We start from the raw sequence: 20,204 nt of genomic DNA, 5'->3' as shown, positions 1-20,204 counted from the left end.
ATCAGATAAGAACCTAGGACTTGTGTCTGACAGATGAACACTTCACCAACTGGACCATCATCAGATAGTAACCTGGGACTTGTATCTGAAAGGTAAACACTCCACCCACTGGACAATCACAGACTTTTTCAAATCATGTTGTTTATTTTAAAGACCTTTTCAAGTCAAATGCCAATTAAAGAGTCTTCAAGACCAACTCTAAAATTCAAGGTTTTTTCGAGCCCTCGTTGCACCCTAATCCAATCTGTTCCTTGGTTTCAAACAGTATAAGTCCACTCAGATACAACATGTTTACAATTATGGGAAACTAAATAAGCATGAGTATGATACCGACAGATCAAGAACATTGGATTTCATCACATGAACAGCAGATCCTGGCTGCAAAGGGACGTAACTCTGTGTGAAGAAATCACAGTGCCTTCTGCCACTGGACCAGAGAAAACGGCTTCTGAAATATTTTCTATCCTGAGTGAATGCGTGAGTGAGAACAGTTTTTAACGCCGCTTTTAGCAATTTTCCAGCTATATCACAGCGGGTAACACCAGAAATGGGCTTCAAACATTGCCTGTGTGAATGAACAGAAGAGTGTATAATCTGTAGTTCCTACAGCTCATTAATTACTCATTCATCTGCACTTTACGCTCATTAATGAGTGACTGAATTGCATCTGTAACAATATTTCAATTATATCATGGCCTTTCAGCTTTATGCAGGAGGAAAGTCTAAACTTACACACAACGTAGGTGTTTACCCAGTGAAACCCACATTCATGGATGTGGTCACTAAGTAACCGACAAGCATCATAATCAGGTGAACTACTGGTACTGGGCCCTGTCCCACAAATCAATCTTAGCGCTAAGATGATTGTAACTCCCATACTTTAACATAGGCTTACGTGGAACGGGGGCCCTGAACTCTTCATCTCTTAGTATCTAAGGGAGGCAACTCTGCAAACAGTGGGTTCCAGCAACCACAAGAAAAAGTGACATATTGAAATTATTGTAACATATTTTCTAGTGTTTAATGGCTGTAAATACATATCCTTATCTCAACTAAAACTAAATCACACGAAGGTTGTACAGTAGCAATAAAAATATAAATACAAAATTATTGTAACATATTTTTTGGTGTTTAATGGCCAAAAATACATATCCTTATCTCAACGAAAACCAAATCACATGAAGATTGTAGATAGCAAGAGCATAAATACAGAATTAAGCTTGAATAAAGTCCTTTTTCCTTAACATATAATAGTAAGATTTGATTATTATCAAAGCACTTGAGACTGCAGGCCTTTGAAAAAACCATCCACTGTGTAAACAATCAAGACTGAAAGGAAATGTTCTCACTAAGCCCAACAGATGAAACCATTCTAATGTCAAATTCAGTCTTTCATGTGACACTTCAAAAGCAGAAAACTGAATAACAGGATATCGAAGTTACTTCCACCAAGTAGGGCTGTAACCAACGGCAACGCATTGATGACGGTGGACTCATAGATTTTATTTTTATATCAGTTGTTTTTCAAAACTGACAACATAAACATATTTAAATCAGAATATAAATATCTTTTGAAAATTTGGGGGATGGGCGATACTGTTTTACAATTAGGTGTGGTCCCAGACATGCGTAACCAATGTGATTAATAGCTGACTAATCACGTATTATACCGAATTTCCTGCTAATAAGGAAAAAATTGCTAATTTTAAATTCATAGTCGCGAGATCTAGAAATGTGTATGTACTAGGACTGATACAATTCACTTGCTTACTTACTTACTTACTTTGGAGATTTAACGTGCGCTTTCCGACTGATGCGTAATTCACTTGCGTATTCGGTGAATTGAACCGTATCCATTTATGAATTGAATTCATTATTCGTGGCCACAAGAATCGAATATTTATGAATATGCAATCAAGTGTATTTACATACCCTGTACCTAAAAATATCCTTAAGAATATATTATATGCATAGATTTCTTCCAAAACAACACTTTAATTTAACAGTATTGTGGTCACTGGTCATTGTCGCATTTGAGCAGATACTAGTACCTGGATAAAGCAGTTTATCATATAATGGGTAGGTTTCTCGGCAGGATAAAGCCAACGGATAAAAACGATATCTGTTGGGGTCATATGCGGATAGAGATGCAAATATCAAAGGTCAAGTAGGGACTACTTTCACTGTTCATAAACAAACATGGCGTCGCCCTCGTTATTCGGCGATCGAGTCAGAATTAACTATATCTGGAATCTGGATAAACTACAGGGATAATTGCTATCATTATCAAAAGCACAGTCTAATATACTGAAAATCAGTGTCTAACTGTGACGTAGATGTGGCATTTTATAAGTTTTGACAACTTTGGAGATATAAATTTCGAAACAAATTTGCGAGGGCACGAGGCCTAGCCAAGCGGGATCAGTAGGCATATCTGTGCTTGTAGATCTCTGAGGCTTGAAACCTTCTCCACAAATTAAAATAGTTGGATTTAGCCGAAATATGTTTGAATTGTTACCTTGTTTCGTTTTGTCGCTGTGTGTACATCTGACTACACTTCTTAACGTTATGACAGGACAGACCAACTGTCAACAACGTCTGACCGTGGCTGTGACGTCTCATAGACTAGGGTTAGAGTAGCTTCCCTTTGACAAAGGGCAGTTACTCTAGCGGACAGACCGATGGATTGCCGCGAAAGGCAATTAAAAACAATTGTTGTTTTGCGTTTATGTTGCTTCGCCACTGTATAAGAAATAGATTTCAGTTGGAACTATATTGGGTACTGTCACTGTCCGACTGACACATCACTTACCCTCTGACGTAATAAATATTAATGCGCGCATTCCAGGAAAACTCTCAATGTTTCGGTAATGTTTGTGAGAGAGGGAAAGCGATTTTGAAGTACAGAATTAAAGAATGACATTATATGATAAAGAGGTTATCACGCTTGTGTCTTTAGGGATGGTAAATATCCTGTATTAGGAATAAACACTATGTATTTAGCTCGCCAAGGCTCGCTAAATACAATGTTTATTCCTAATGCAGGATATTTACCATCCCCAAACACACTCGCGTGATAACCTCTATATATAAATGTATAATATATTAATAATTAACAAACCGTGTCAAATAATTTATGTTGTTATTGTTTCACTGAATATGACAAACAATACCTAAACTGCTGACTTGTTATTGTATTCGTGAATTAATATTCGTATTCATTACCCATATTCGTGATACGAATTGTATTCGCCGCATAGTGTATTCGTTGCAGCCCTAGTATGTACCCACAGTACTTTTGATCTAAAAATGTACATGTGTATGTACCCACAGTACCTTGTGATCTAGAAATGTGTATGTACCAACAGTACCTTGTGATCTAGAAATGTGTATGTACCCACAGTACCTTGTGATTTAGAAATGTGTATGTACCCACAGTACCTTGTGATCTAAAAATGTGTATGTACCCACAGTACCTTGTGATCTAGAAATGTGTATGTACCCACAGTACCTTGTGATCTAGAAATGGGTATGTACCCACAGTACCTTGTGATTTAGAAATGTGTATGTACCAACAGTACCTTGTGATCTAGAAATGTGTATGTACCCACAGTACCTTGTGATCTAGAAATGTGTATGTACCCACAGTACCTTGTGATCTAGAAATGGGTATGTACCCACAGTACCTTGTGATCTAGAAATGGGTATGTACCCACAGTACCTATGTCATTGTAACATCTCGATCATTATCTGAAGTCGACATCCCCTGACTCCGTAGTATCCAGGAGAACAGTACGTCTCATGATTAGAAACACGTTGAATCACAGGTGATCTCGCTGACCGGAAAGTGGACGAATATGAACCTAGTTATATGTTCCACCAACACTCGGACGTACATGCTTTTGGAAATGACTCCAGCTGCTACCTAAAGATTTCCGTGTACTCCCTGCTGTAACTGATCATTAAAACCACAAACACAGTAAGAATCTTTTGAAGTATTTTACTTTATATGAAAAAAGTTGCTGATGTGATTTAAATTCACTGCTGGCCTCAAGTAGTCTCAACTGACAACTTGAAACATATGTTTCACTCTTGATATGCTCATTTACAACACAAATGTGTCACCCTTGATATGCTCATTTACAACACAAATGTGTCACTATCAATTAGCTCATTCACAACACAAATGTGTCACCATCAATAAGCTCATTCACAACACAAGTGTGTCACCATCAATAAGCTCATTCACAACACAAATGTGTAACCCTTGATAAGCTCACTCACAACACAAACGTGTCACTATCAATAAGCTCTGAGTGACAACACAAACGTGTCACCATCAATTAGCTCATTCACAACACAAGTGTGTCACCATCAATTAGCTCATTCACAACACAAGTGTGTCACCATCAATTAGCTCATTCACAACACAAATGTGTCACTATCAATTAGCTCATTGACAACACAAGTGTGTCACCATCAATAAGCTCATTCACAACACAAGTGTGTAACCATCAATAAGCTCATTCACAACACAAATGTGTCACTATTGATAAGGTCATTCACAACACAAATGTGTTACCCTTAAGTAAGTTATAAAACAGCACGGAGGCCTAACATGGCAGGTCCAGCTACCACTAATTGTGTTTAACATCACTGTGAACTATATTATAATTACATCACCGCGAGGCAACCTGTCCGACGTTATGCAGGTCCTAAAATGTTGCAATTTGATAAAAACGATGAGCATAGGTGATAGTGCAGACAAACCTAGGCATGACCAGCAGATCCTGACATCAAAGGAAGGTAACTCTGTGCAGTCAAAGTCTTCCCAACAAGTACAGGCATACTGGGACAATAGGACCCTGGGCCTCATTCCACATAGCAATCTAAGCGCTAAGATGATCGTAAGTCCCATAATTTAAAAAATGCTTGCAGTAGTCATAGCGCGAAGATCGCTTTGTGGAACGGGTCACTTGCAACAATACAGCCTGACTCAGGGAGTTAGGTAGTTGTGACACCACAGCAAGCTCCTTCTCACCACATGACACCTTCATTATCCTCCAACTAAGGTTCAGTTGTTACACAGGCAGTTTTTTCATGGAGAAGATTGAATGCAGATCTAGAAATCTGGCAGCTCTGTTTGGATAATTTTGTTTATGATTTTTATGTTTTAAAAATGTACATCCATCAAGTATTACAACTCACCATTGTTTTTCAATACTTAGTGCTGTCATTTCTAACATGAAAACTTATACTGATTGTATAACTGGTGTGGAACTGGAGGTGGTGTGTTCTCAGCTTCCTGTACTCAGAAAAGGAACTGGCTAAGCTGGCCATTTTTGTAATTGCTGCTTTGAGGCACACATGTACATGTAGCTGTTGAATGCCTAGTTATTTAAAAAAAATATATGACAGTAGTATAGAAGTCTATGGGAAAACATTTGGTTTTGTGTAACCTTTTCCATATCGTCTTGTTTTCATGTGCTGTTCACCTTAGAACTGTTGATAGTTGTGAAACGTGCCATTCACCTTAGAACTGTTGATAGTTGAGAAACATGTGCCATTTACCTTAGAACTGTTGATAGTTGAGAAACATGTGCCATTTACCTTAGAACTGTTGATAGTTGAGAAACATGTGCCATTTACCTTAGAACTGTTGATAGTTGAGAAACATGTGCCATTTACCTAAGAACTGTTGATAGTTGAGAAACAAGCAGTGTCAGTTTCAGTGATGAAGCAACATCACTTTTAATAGAGAAACTGCCTCAAATATGACTTTTAGCGAGTCACGGTACGGCATTTATGATATGTGTATCCATTCTCTTGCAACTTAAGTTCGTTTCAAGGCGTCAATAGCAGTAATCTGACCATGGTTGCTGTAAATAAAAGTGAGTTGTGCGATCTACCAATCACTTCGCATATGATTTCGGCGAAATTATTGTAAACCTGATTTATATTTATTGAATGGAATTTTGAATATAATTGATAAAATATATTGCAAACATTAGTCCAGATAAACAATGAACAATTTTGTTTATAACCAGATATTATAATAATAGGATTAAATTGTGTACTTCAGTTCGGATTTGTTGACTGGTATTTCCGGTGTTACGTGATCGTGGTGATCAGCTGATAATGTTTTCTGAGATGGGGGAAAACATCGTGTGATTGAAAAACTTGAGTTTATGTCAGTAAACTTTGGGAGACATGGTTTACCGTGCGCTATAGCCGAGTTAGCGCTTTATTGAAGAGCGCAATAGCGAAGGAACACTTTATCAGCACAAGTCTAAGGCAGGTGAAGAAAATATTTAAAGCCAAGTGTTTATGTTGATGTTTTTCTAGGTAAACTTTATAGCCACCTGTTGCATGATTGATGTTTCACAGGTGATTGTGTTCTTATTGTTCCACTTGGGGAGATGAAAATGGCTGCATGTGCTGCAACATGAGTTAATTACTGTCACGCAGACACACAGCTGTAGCTACCCAGGGCTTCTTAAATGTTGTCAGATATTTACCTCTTCCTTATACAATTGTGTGGACCTGCATAAAGTTGTGATAAACATATGGTATGATATGATCCACCTTACATTGTCTTACCTCCATGGCAGAATGTTGAGATCCGATTGGTTCACGTGATCTTGAAAAATACGACATATTCCGAACTAGGAGGGAAATTCATTTCTGAGTGCGAAAATAAATCTCCATATACACAGAGATACCAACCCTAATTGAAGCTTTGGAGTCATCAGTGGGGTAAAAAAGCGTTATTTCATGTGAAAAAGAGAAATGTCAAGAGCATCCCATGATGCTGTTTTTTTGCTTCGACATTTTCGTTAGGCCGACACATACGTGAAGCATGGATACACATGCATTGACGCTAGTAATGCAGCTGCACACGCAACCTGCACATTTTTAAAAACAGGGCAATAAAGATCAAAATAACCAGAAACAAATGACTCCACTTGCATTTGTATGGTAAAATATGACTAAACCTCATAACTGAATATCAATCCCAACATCGAAAAAAATGGACATCAACATCAAAGTACTCGAAAATAGAAGCTCCATAACGGCATGCGACAACCTCATCAGTGACATACATCGGGGCCACATTTCAAACAAACACATATCTGGAATAACTTTGGTAATTATAGATTACAAATCACTTACGAAAGCAAGTTAATAAAAGCTGCTGTGGAGGCCAAGCCCCCAAACCCCTGATATTTTAGTGAGGTGACAAAAAATGGTGTCGAAAACATTGCATTCATGACGAAACATGTGGTCAAAGCTCCACACATTCATAAATTCATCATGTGACAACATTAACTGTATTGCCAAAATGCAATGTGGTGTTTCAAGTTCCTAAGAAATATCGGTGTACAAGCAATTTAATTAGCTCCCTGTAGAATGCTTCACGTGATCGGTGCATTAACAATTTGGTAGGCATCTCTGCTAAAACCCTGCCAGGAGGAAACCGGCTGCACATGGATTTCTGAGCAGGAGATAACATCTCTTGCACTGAGCTTCCAAGCAAAATGCTGAACTTTGTTTTACAATGTCAGATTGAAACATCATGTTGTCAAGATACACTTGTTGTAGCAGTATCACAAGGGGTATATTTGGTTTTATGCATCGCTCGTATTACCTGACATTACAGAAAAAATAATAAACTTGTTGTTAAAGGTTTTAAAAAGCACCCCTCTGTTAATTTCAAAGCACCTGGGTGCTTATTATCGCAAATGAGATAACTTAATCTGAACTTTGATTGCACGAGTGTTTTCTTATCTGGTTACTGACCACAAAGTTAACTTTCACTTCAATACACATAAACATTTTTCAGAATTCTTGCACCACCATTAACACATGTTTCAGTGTGATATCTCAGACACAAATATGACACAAGGATCATTACACAGCTACCCTTTTCACAAGCTCAATGTCCATTCAAAATCTTTAAACTCCCGAAACATGTTTTCCAGCTAAAATTCATGTATGAAAGTCTTCTGATTTGATTCAACACATCGATGGCTTGCTTGGCAAGATCATTATTTTAAATGTGTTTTTATGTGGCATTCACATCCAGAACAAGTATTTTGATTGGTAGTTGATTTCAACCCCATGAGCATATTAAAACCAATACCTTGTCAGTTAGCTACTGCATGAAGACACAATTCCTTAGCAACGAGGTAAAAGGTCAATCTCTCAAGCACATACAAGCACATACAAGCACATACACAACTTGACACTCATACAATAATCAATTTCACCATTCAAAACATTCAGTGCTGTGTCATGCAGTCCCTAGCGTATATATAGCTGTCAGTACAACACAAGTGTCTAAATATAGCACCGTAGATTGAGGTGGGGCATGTGTCTACAGATTTACTCCCTGTCCGCTCATGCTCTTGTCTGTCATGCAGTTGTGCATGTTGAGCACTTTCATTTTCCCTCTCTTAGTGACCCTTCCTCTTCACCCCCCTCCAAATCCTACCACCAAGTTCTCCACTCACACTCCCTTCTCACTCACCCTCACCTCTCCAACTCCCTACCACCACACCCTCCCTTGCAAACTCCCTTCACAATCTCCCTTCTCAATCTCCCCACCAACATACACAACTTTCAACCACCCTCACCCACTCTGCCTCTCCCTCACCCCACTCTGCCATACCCTCACTCTCCTCAACCTACTCTGCCTCACCCTCACTCGCCTCACCCCACTCTCACCCCACTCTGCCTTACCCTCACTCTCTTCACCCTCTTCTGCCTCACCCTCACCCCACTCTGCCTTACCCTCACTCTCTTCACCCTCTTCTGCCTCACCCTCACCCCACTCTGCCTTACCCTCACTCTCTTCACCCTCTTCTGCCTCACCCTCACCCCACTCTGCCTTACCCTCACTCTCTTCACCCCACTCTGCCTCACCCTCCTCTACCTCACCCTCATCCCGCTCTGCCTCACCCTCCTCTCCCTTACCCCCACCCCACTCTGCCTCACCCTCCTCACCCGACTCTGCCTCACCCTCATCCCGCTCTGCCTCACCCTCCTCTCCCTTACCCCCACCCCACTCTGCCTCACCCTCCTCTTCCTCACCCGACTCTGCCTCACCCTCCTCGGCCCACTCTGCCTCACCCTCACCCCACTCTGCCTCACCCTCACTTTCCTCACTCTTACTCTCCTCACCCCACTGACTGCCTCACCCTCACCCTCATTCCCTTTCCACTCTACCCCAACTCACCCTTTCCTTTCATCACAGTGTTTGACATGAAATTTGCATCTACCCTACAGATCACCAGATGGCAGTGGAGGAACCTATCTGTTCAAATACATAACATTTCAATTGAATACCAGTAAGTATAACTTGAGGTGAGTTGAAATGGGTTTTAACGTCGCGTCCACGATTATTGCACTTATATAGCGACGTGCATGCATGTGAGTGTGTGGCTGCTTGTACTAGTTCGGACTGATGCCGATTTATAGTGCTAGCCCACTGAGATACCATGCCGCAGTTTAACATGAATACCCCACTCAGACACAGTATACTGATTCCGAGCCGACCAGTTCTTGTTTTAGCCCCTTAATGCCGAGTGCCAGACAGGGTAACAACAAGTACCATCTTTTAACTTCTTTAGGTATGACGTGGCCAGGGATCGAACCCTGACCACTACCACTAGACCAGTGAGGCGGTCCTCTCAAACAGTATACATACAGACTAAACCACTCAAAACTTGATATAAGTATGTAGGCTTGGGCAGAATCAGGGGAGGTAACCCAGCATAGAGAAATTGGCAATAGTCATGAAGTCCTTGCCAAACTGCCCAATAGTTAAGGTATCATAAGGACTATTTGCCCTATCTAAGGGTTTTGCTGTTTGTTTTTATCATAAGGACTAGTGGACTAAACATGTTAGTTTCGACCGCTGTAACCTCTGTGTTTTTACTCAGAGATGCATATCGTGTCCAGGATTCTGTATTAAACTGAACCTGATTGCACTGACATAGACACCATCAGAGCTCCAGATAAGCTGCATATCTGCGTGAAATACGCATACAAAATGCAGAAATACGAAGTAAAATAAAATCAAAGCGTATCAAATACGCAACGAACATTACAGATACGCTACAAAAATAAAACTTGTGCGTATCATCAAAATAGTGTTAAGTAACCCTGCGTATTCGATTAGTAAATCAGAAACTTATTTTGAAATTATAAACGGGCATTCCGTCAACCTTGCCAAACTCCACGATGACAGTTACATCATGATCATTTGCCATCACACTTTCTTGTGGAAGTATCGTGGTATTTTTGAGTCCTATAAAGCTCTCGAACCCACACGACACCAGTTTGCAGGCACTAGATGAGTAGTGTTTTTAAATATTTAACTTAAATACCCACATGTGTAAAAACTAGTGGGTAACAGAAATTTGAATACCCAGATAGAATTACTGATACCCAATGATTTTAAAATGCATGGGTAAAATACCCACAACACCAAAAGCTTATCTTGAGCTCTGCACCATGAAGTGAGTGTGAGTGAGTTTGGTTTTACGCCGCTTTTAGCAGTATTCCAGCAATATCACGGCGGGGGACACCAGAAATGGGCTTCACACATTGTACCCATGTCGGGAATCGAACCCGGGTCTTCGGCGTGACGAGCGAACTCTGCACCATGAAGTCCTACTACGGCCACTCACTTGACAAACTGGTTGACATGCTGCATGGAGGTCTCGTAGTTCTTGCCCCCGACTTCCTGGCAGTGGAGAGCCACAAAACACGGCTCAAGGCGCTCGATACACTGAAATAACACATTGACAAACATTGTTACAAGGTCAAGATCACACTTGCATTTCTTTCCATGGAAACAAATACAGCAACAGGGCTCGATACACTGAAATAACACATTGACAAACATTGTTACAAGGTCAAGATCACACTTGCATTTCTTTCCATGGAAACAAATACAGCAACAGGGCTCGATACACTGAAATAACACATTGACAAACATTGTTACAAGGTCAAGATCACACTTGCATTTCTTTCCATGGAAACAAATACAGCAACAGGGCTCGATACACTGAAACAACACATTGACAAACATTGTTACAAGGTCAAGATCACACTTGCATTTCTTTCCATGGAAACAAATACAGCAACAGGGCTCGATACACTGAAACAACACATTGACAAACATTGTTACAAGGTCAACATCACACTTGCATTTCTTTCCATGGAAACAAATACAGCAACAGGGCTCGATACACTGAAACAACACATTGACAAACATTGTTACAAGGTCAAGATCACACTTGCATTTCTTTCCATGGAAACAAATACAGCAACAGGGCTCGATACACTGAAACAACACATTGACAAACATTGTTACAAGGTCAACATCACACTTGCATTTCTTTCCATGGAAACAAATACAGCAACAGGGCTCGATACACTGAAACAACACATTGACAAACATTGTTACAAGGTCAAGATCACACTTGCATTTCTTTCCATGGAAACAAATACAGCAACAGGGCTCGATACACTGAAATAACACATTGACAAACATTGTTACAAGGTCAAGATCACACTTGCATTTCTTTCCATGGAAACAAATACAGCAACAGGGCTCGATACACTGAAATAACACATTGACAAACATTGTTACAAGGTCAAGATCACACTTGCATTTCTTTCCATGGAAACAAATACAGCAACAGGGCTCGATACACTGAAACAACACATTGACAAACATTGTTACAAGGTCAAGATCACACTTGCATTTCTTTCCATGGAAACAAATACAGCAACAGGGCTCGATACACTGAAACAACACATTGACAAACATTGTTACAAGGTCAAGATCACACTTGCATTTCTTTCCATGGAAACAAATACAGCAACAGGGCTCGATACACTGAAACAACACATTGACAAACATTGTTACAAGGTCAAGATCACACTTGCATTTCTTTCCATGGAAACAAATACAGCAACAGGGCTCGATACACTGAAACAACACATTGACAAACATTGTTACAAGGTCAAGATCACACTTGCATTTCTTTCCATGGAAACAAATACAGCAACAGGGCTCGATACACTGAAATAACACATTGACAAACATTGTTACAAGGTCAAGATCACACTTGCATTTCTTTCCATGGAAACAAATACAGCAACAGGGCTCGATACACTGAAACAACACATTGACAAACATTGTTACAAGGTCAAGATCACACTTGCATTTCTTTCCATGGAAACAAATACAGCAACAGGGCTCGATACACTGAAACAACACATTGACAAACATTGTTACAAGGTCAACATCACACTTGCATTTCTTTCCATGGAAACAAATACAGCAACAGGGCTCGATACACTGAAACAACACATTGACAAACATTGTTACAAGGTCAAGATCACACTTGCATTTCTTTCCATGGAAACAAATACAGCAACAGGGCTCGATACACTGAAACAACACATTGACAAACATTGTTACAAGGTCAAGATCACACTTGCATTTCTTTCCATGGAAACAAATACAGCAACAGGGCTCGATACACTGAAACAACACATTGACAAACATTGTTACAAGGTCAAGATCAAACTTGCATTTCTTTCCATGGAAACAAATACAGCAACAGGGCTCGATACACTGAAACAACACATTGACAAACATTGTTACAAGGTCAAGATCACACTTGCATTTCTTTCCATGGAAACAAATACAGCAACAGGGCTCGATACACTGAAACAACACATTGACAAACATTGTTACAAGGTCAACATCACACTTGCATTTCTTTCCATGGAAACAAATACAGCAACAGGGCTCGATACACTGAAACAACACATTGACAAACATTGTTACAAGGTCAAGATCACACTTGCATTTCTTTCCATGGAAACAAATACAGCAACAGGGCTCGATACACTGAAACAACACATTGACAAACATTGTTACAAGGTCAACATCACACTTGCATTTCTTTCCATGGAAACAAATACAGCAACAGGGCTCGATACACTGAAACAACACATTGGCAAACATTGTTACAAGGTCAACATCACACTTGCATTTCTTTCCATGGAAACAAATACAGCAACAGGGCTCGATACACTGAAACAACACATTGACAAACATTGTTACAAGGTCAAGATCACACTTGCATTTCTTTCCATGGAAACAAATACAGCAACAGGGCTCGATACACTGAAATAACACATTGACAAACATTGTTACAAGGTCAACATCACACTTGCATTTCTTTCCATGGAAACAAATACAGCAACAGGGCTCGATACACTGAAATAACACATTGACAAACATTGTTACAAGGTCAAGATCACACTTGCATTTCTTTCCATGGAAACAAATACAGCAACAGGGCTCGATACACTGAAATAACACATTGACAAACATTGTTACAAGGTCAAGATCACACTTGCATTTCTTTCCATGGAAACAAATACAGCAACAGGGCTCGATACACTGAAATAACACATTGACAAACATTGTTACAAGGTCAAGATCACACTTGCATTTCTTTCCATGGAAACAAATACAGCAACAGGGCTCGATACACTGAAATAACACATTGACAAACATTGTTACAAGGTCAAGATCACACTTGCATTTCTTTCCATGGAAACAAATACAGCAACAGGGCTCGATACACTGAAATAACACATTGACAAACATTGTTACAAGGTCAAGATCACACTTGCATTTCTTTCCATGGAAACAAATACAGCAACAGGATTTATTCGATGCTGTGAAAATATATCAGGGCACTGTTCAACAATCAATGTCAGCTCAATGACTACTGAGTCCTTGATGAAGTATGGTAGCGTAAAGATTGATCGGTGACATGGGGAGTTGCTGTTAAACATAACAACACTCCCAGCACTGGTATCAAGAAACAAAAGGTATATCTGATTATACAATAGATCATACAAGAACTCATCTCTACAAAGAACCTGATGATGCCACCCCTGAAAGAGAAATATGTGCAAGCTTCAGGAGTGAGGGTGTTGGAAATAATGTTTCTTGGACAATATTTTTATTTTATCACAGCATGCCTGCTTACTTTGGGAAGAAAGATAAGTGACACTAGCCAATCCTGGTCTATCAAAGGGATGCAACTCATACAGAAAGAGATAACCCCTAGATGTGTAATGGCCCCTCTACACTCAGAATAGACATTGTAGAGAAGACGATATTGCTGTAGGGTTTATACCTTTTGTTTGTTTGTTTGTTTGTTGTTTAACATAGCAGTCTGCAATATTCCAGCAATATGACAGTAGACAGTATATAATCCAGTCTGGACCAGACAGTCCAGTGATTAACATCATGAGCATCGATCTACGCAATTGGGATACAAAGAAATGCATCAACCAAGTCAGTGAGCGTGACCACCAGATCCCATTAGTTGCCTCTTACGACAAGCATGGTTTGCTGAAGAACTATTCTAAAACGGATCTTCATGGGTCATTGCCATAAGGGGCTTGGAGAGATGTGAAAATGGAAAGTAACATTGTTATTTGGTGGTTGATTAATGAAATATGTCCACTGCAGGATAGATCCCCAGGACTCTATTGATGTCTTGGTTGTATAATCTTCATATCCTGACTGCGTGAGACAATGCTCATAATATCAACCACTGGTTTGTCTGGTCCAGAATGGAATAAATGAATGCATATTGCTTCACTTCACGATGCATCTGCAATCTTACAGCTAATAGTCCCTGGTCAGACTTGATTATTTATGAAGCTATAATATAACTTGAACAATGCTGTCTGCAACAACAGTTTATAACATAATTTGCTGTCAAAACAATATTGTATTTTGAAGACAACATCTTCCAAAAACAAGGGAGGTAACTGACTGTAAAAAAGTCCAGTTTCAACCCTCGCCGAACTAGGCTTGAATTTATGAGTTATATTTTGGCTGGACTAACGAGTCAATGTATAGTCCCATCAAAAGCATGCAATGAAATCGACAACCAGTTTCGTAAACTGCCGTGCAAATTTGCAGGATTTGATAAGCATGAGTACCGACAACTCATATTTTCCGATTCTTTTTATGTTTTTAATCAATGTGCCCACATGATTTGATATATTACAATATAGATCTTGATTATCGATCAGAGCGTCTTTGCTGGACGACGCCACTGTATTTGAAGAAAATGCAAGTAATATGAGAGGTTGAATCTGATTAGTCAATAAAAGGGACATAACTCCTAAAGGCCGCTACAATCAAGCCCAGAATTTCTAGCCTAGTTCAGCAAGGATGGAAATTGGACATTTAACTCCTCGGGAAGATGGAAGACAAAGACAAAAGTATAATATCCGATACTGCACCTTAAACTGTGAGACTGTACAAGATATATGTCAGGTTCACAACCACCCCATTAAGATAATACCAACACTTAGTGGCTTTTCTGCACCATCCATCATTCCCATCAAAATCATCATCACATCATTCAGGGCTCCGTGCATCGTAAGCCCTGCTCCTCCAATACCAAGACTCATATGCTGTGTATTAATGTGTATTGATCCAAATGTTTATTTCATCCCTAGCACATGCAAATGTCAGCTTTACTTGATCCCCTGGCTACAAATAATAATCCATACCTCCGTCACCCGTCTCAACAACCACGCTAGTGGAAGTTGAATATTACCTAACTAAAACTAGTTTTCTGAGGGGAACACGAACGAAGTGCCAGGATTTTACAAAACCAGACATCTGCATTTTTTTCAGAAACTTTCTTTTCCTCTGGATTAAAGTCAGTGAACATGGATCAGTAGGATATTCGTTTCACAACATCACAAGCACATGAGTGAAACATCATGGTTATCAAGTCTTTGATAAGCAATGAGTGAGTGAGTTTGCTTTCAGGCTGCTAATTTAATAGTATTCCAGTTATATCATGGCATGTCAGCTTAAGGTGGGGGCAAAGCTCAAAGTGATGCAGGTCTCAGACAGTTTCCACAAGTATGGTGCTGACAAACCTAGAAACAGACTTGGGGTGAAATAGCAATCAAACCTACAATCACAGGTTTCTGGCATACCCAAGGGCCGCAAGTTCTGCATATTGAACTGTGGTGCCTTAGACGACTGGCCCATGCACCCATGCCCCTTGGGTATACATGAAGACATGAAACACGGGTATGGTGCTGACAAACCTAATCAGGGCGAACCGGGATTAAAACCCACAATCATTGGTTTCTGGCATACCAAAGGGACACAACTCTGCACAGCGAATTGCGGCACCTTAGATGACTGGGCCACCTGTGCCCCCTTCAATGTTTAGCATCCTTATGATTAAACACATTCCTCGACAAAAAAGGTATGGACCTGATAGACTGAATTTGTAAAGAAACTATGCAAACTCAATGCCCTGAAGCTCTGAGGACCAGTGATCGCATGACTTGTTTACTAAAGATTGGCTCAAAAAAGACATCATGCGTCACAAAGGCAGATGTAGTTTTTGAAAAGTGACACAGTAGTACAGCGCTTCAAATCCTCTTGTCAACACAGATGTCGAATATATTAACCTGATTATTTCTTACACGAATGTAATCCTGCTGGGTTAGTTCTCAGATGGGTCAATGTCGGTTAGGCCTGATCTTAGGTAACGCACCTCTGCATGCCGGCCATGCTGTATTCTACCCTGATTAGGACTGGTCCTAAATGAGGGTTGTGATCACGTAGTGACTGTCACAATCTCACTGTCACTGACATAAAACAACTAATCCGTTGGGATTTGGGGTAAGAATACAGGTCCCGAGGAAACTGTGCTTGTCTTAAGAGGTGACTAAATGGTTCAGATGGTCAGGCTCAGTGACTTGGTTGATGCATGACATTGTATCCCAATTATGTGGATTGAAGATCATTTAGTCAATCACTGGATTGTCTGATACAGACTTGATTATTAACAGATGTCAAATTGCTGAAACTTACTGAGTGTCAGGTGCTGAACAACAAACAAACGTAAAAACACTAACACAAGTTTAGGATAGTTCAGTCTATTTAAAAACTTAACTGAAAAACACCAATAAATGATGATTGCTGATATCGCAACATAAAATTATCAATAACACTGACTAGTCCATGAAAGCAAATGAAAGCAGGATAAAGTACATCTGTGTTCCAACCTTTACTGCCAAAATACGATTTCAAAACCGATGTGCATTGATCATGACGGTTCACAAGGTAAACACAACTCTGCCAACTGACCGATGACACCTCCATTGTTACATGGTACAGGTCAACCAATGTATTATTGTTTGTTTGTTTTTAAATGCAAAACTCAGCAATATTCCAGATGTATGACGGCGGTCTGTAAATAATCGAGGAGTAAGTATATACTCCGAAACATTGTGTTCCTCATAGAAAAGAAGTTGACATCCATAAATCCTCTTTATGTGTATCAGTTCTAAATGTCATTCTTAAACATAATTCAATGCTTGACATCAGGAACATTGATCTGCACAACTGGGATACAATGATGCATCAACCAAGTCAGCACACGATCACCACACGATCCCGTTAGTCACCTCTTACGGCAAGCATAGTCGCCTCCTAGGACAAGCATGGGTTGATGAAGATCAATTCTAACCCGGATCTTCACACCATGATGTTCCAGTGGATTTTTGATACCACTGAAGAAATTTGATTACGATGTACAAAAGTATTCCATATAAGGACATACTTCCCATGCCAGGCCATCAGAAACTTCAAATACTGAGTGAAAGTCCATGACTGGTTTTAAAATGATGGATTATGGTTCCTGACATATTTTTATACATGTGAACAGAAACAGTGTGAATTTTACAGTTATCAAATACATGATAACATACCTCATATTCTAACCACCAATGGCTTACATTCATATCTTAGAGAAACATCACCTTCCTAAAACAGCACCATTCTAACCAAAAGGTTTATAATATTACTGCATTCATCAAAGTTCCAAAAGAAAGATCAAATTTAAAGTAATTTACTGCAACTCACAAAAAGATGGATCAGGCAATAATTTACCAGTAACTAACTCGGCTATCAGTTTCAACAAGAACAGGCTGAAAGCTCTGACCAGTGTTTATTGCTGGTATTCCCCGGAGTTATTTGCCGGTATTATCCGGATAATAAAACAACTCTATCAGGTGTTAATATATCCCACTGGTTCCCAATGAGGACCAAGTGGTACAAATCCCGGAATTCTAAATTAGCTGCGTTGATTGCATTACAGATAATTTGTTCCAGTGGGAAATTTGAGGCTTTTGACATTAAACAGATCCAAAGTGACTGTGTTGTACATTATTAAAACCAAACGCTTCTGTGCAATGCCATTTTATCAATAGAAATAAATAAATAAATAAATAAATAAATAAATAAATAAATAAATAAGTGAACGATGTAATTTTTGATTGCACATTAAACACATGATAGCTCCTTTTCCATAACTTGTACCCAAGAAAGACTGAAAGAAATGTGTGACCAGGAATGTGGTGAATGAATGTTAAATCCATATGGCTCAGTTGATGAGAGAAAACTTCAAATAGCAGCCAAGTCTGAGGGCAGTAACCAAGCACTCTGAGAACATCAAACCTTATCATTAAGAGTGAGTGAGTTTGGTTTTATGCCGCTTTTAGCAGTATTCCAGCAATATCACGGCGGGGGACACCAGAAATGGGCTTCATACATTGAACCCATGTCGGGATTCGAAACCGGGTCTTCTGCGTGACGAGCGAACGCTTTAACCACTAGGCTACCCGACCGCCCCTTATCATTAAGAATGTAATATACTCATCCCTGACAAAATACATCAGTCTACAACTAGGGCTATGTATTTTCAGCAAAGTCTGATACAACAGTGTAGGAAATTAAGGGAAGCTCCTGTCAGGGGCCCTCCAGAACTCTTCTTTTGTATCTTAATCCCGGGACAACATAAATCTATAACTTGTAACATTAGGGTTACAACAACGACCCCATCACTTTCATGCGTTACTTAATCTTCAACACTGTTCATGATGTCTCCATGCCTATATTTACTTCCAATATGATCATATAGCTAAAATATTGCTATTGGCTTGCAATAAGATAATTAATATGTATCGATAGATATGGATGCCAATATGATTACGACACATTCACAATGGCAGGCAGGGTTAGAAACTAACAGTTTTTGTCCACTAGTCCTTATAATGATAACATATAGCAAAACCCTTAAAATGGGCCAATTTCTACTAGTCCTTAGGATACATTTACTATTGGGCAGTTTGGTAAGGACTATAGGATTAGTGCCAATTTCTAACGCTGGCAGGGACAGAGTGACCACTGCATGGACAACCTAGACAAATTCAAACAAGTTGCCCACAAGGATATGTAATTTGGTACATGAAATTGATGGATGAAACATTAATGCAAGGTTAGATAGAGCGGCAAGTTAATGGACAAATTCTGGGTTTCAAACACGATTTGAACCTGGAACCTTGGGGAAGTGCTGAGGCAAATATCCCTCACTTGTATCAGATGAAATATTTTGTGGTGAATATTTTGCATTTCAAAATGTTGCCATTGTGAGTTGCAACCCGGAGCTTGTACAAGTGGACTAGATGGATCAGCTGTGGTCAGTCTGTGTGGGTTATTGCCCATTGTGAGTTGCAACCCGGAGCTTGTACAAGTGGACTAGATGGATCAGCTGTGGTCAGTCTGTGTGGGTTATTGCCCATTGTGAGTTGCAACCCGGAGCTTGTACAAGTGGACTAGATGGATCAGCTGTGGTCAGTCTGTGTGGGTTATTGCCCATTGTGAGTTGCAACCCCAAGCTTGTACAAGTGGACTAGATGGATCAGCTGTGGTCAGTCTGTGTGGGTTATTGCCCATTATATCAGTCACTGGTCCAGACTCAATTACCTACAGACAGGCATCAACAACTGAAACACTGCTGAATGGGACGTTAATCAACAAACAAAAATTTGTACTTAAGCAGCTTGCACAGAACACTATGTGTAACTGTAAAGGATTGAAATGTTAAGTTTTATCGGTTCCAATACTCAACATATAAACAAACCAAACCTTAGGACCCTACCATTTATTGATCTTTGGCCGGGTGAGAAACAAGATATATTTTCAGTCACTGTGTTGGTACATACAATTATCCCCAAAGCCTTGACATCAATACTTCAGTCCACTAGGC

The 20,204-nt window shown here is 39.7% G+C and overlaps 1 protein-coding gene across 2 annotated transcripts in view; it reads right to left on the bottom strand.

The window, feature by feature from the left end:
* Positions 1-20,204, bottom strand: part of LOC124138071 (inositol polyphosphate-5-phosphatase A-like) — a 156,286-nt gene that overhangs the window by 95,136 nt on the left and 40,946 nt on the right. For both annotated transcript variants that reach the window (XM_046504589.2, XM_046504587.2), the window contains exon 3: positions 10,695-10,795. In XM_046504589.2, the coding sequence (XP_046360545.1) occupies positions 10,695-10,795 (101 nt within the window). The remainder of the gene's footprint in view (positions 1-10,694; positions 10,796-20,204) is intronic.

This window comes from Haliotis rufescens, unplaced genomic scaffold (genome assembly GCF_023055435.1).
Source record: "Haliotis rufescens isolate VD_foot unplaced genomic scaffold, xgHalRufe1.0.p SCAF_12, whole genome shotgun sequence".
Classification (NCBI taxonomy): domain Eukaryota; kingdom Metazoa; phylum Mollusca; class Gastropoda; order Lepetellida; family Haliotidae; genus Haliotis; species Haliotis rufescens.
The sequence above is the reverse complement of the archived record's forward strand: the minus strand, read 5'-3'. Positions and strand labels throughout refer to the sequence as shown.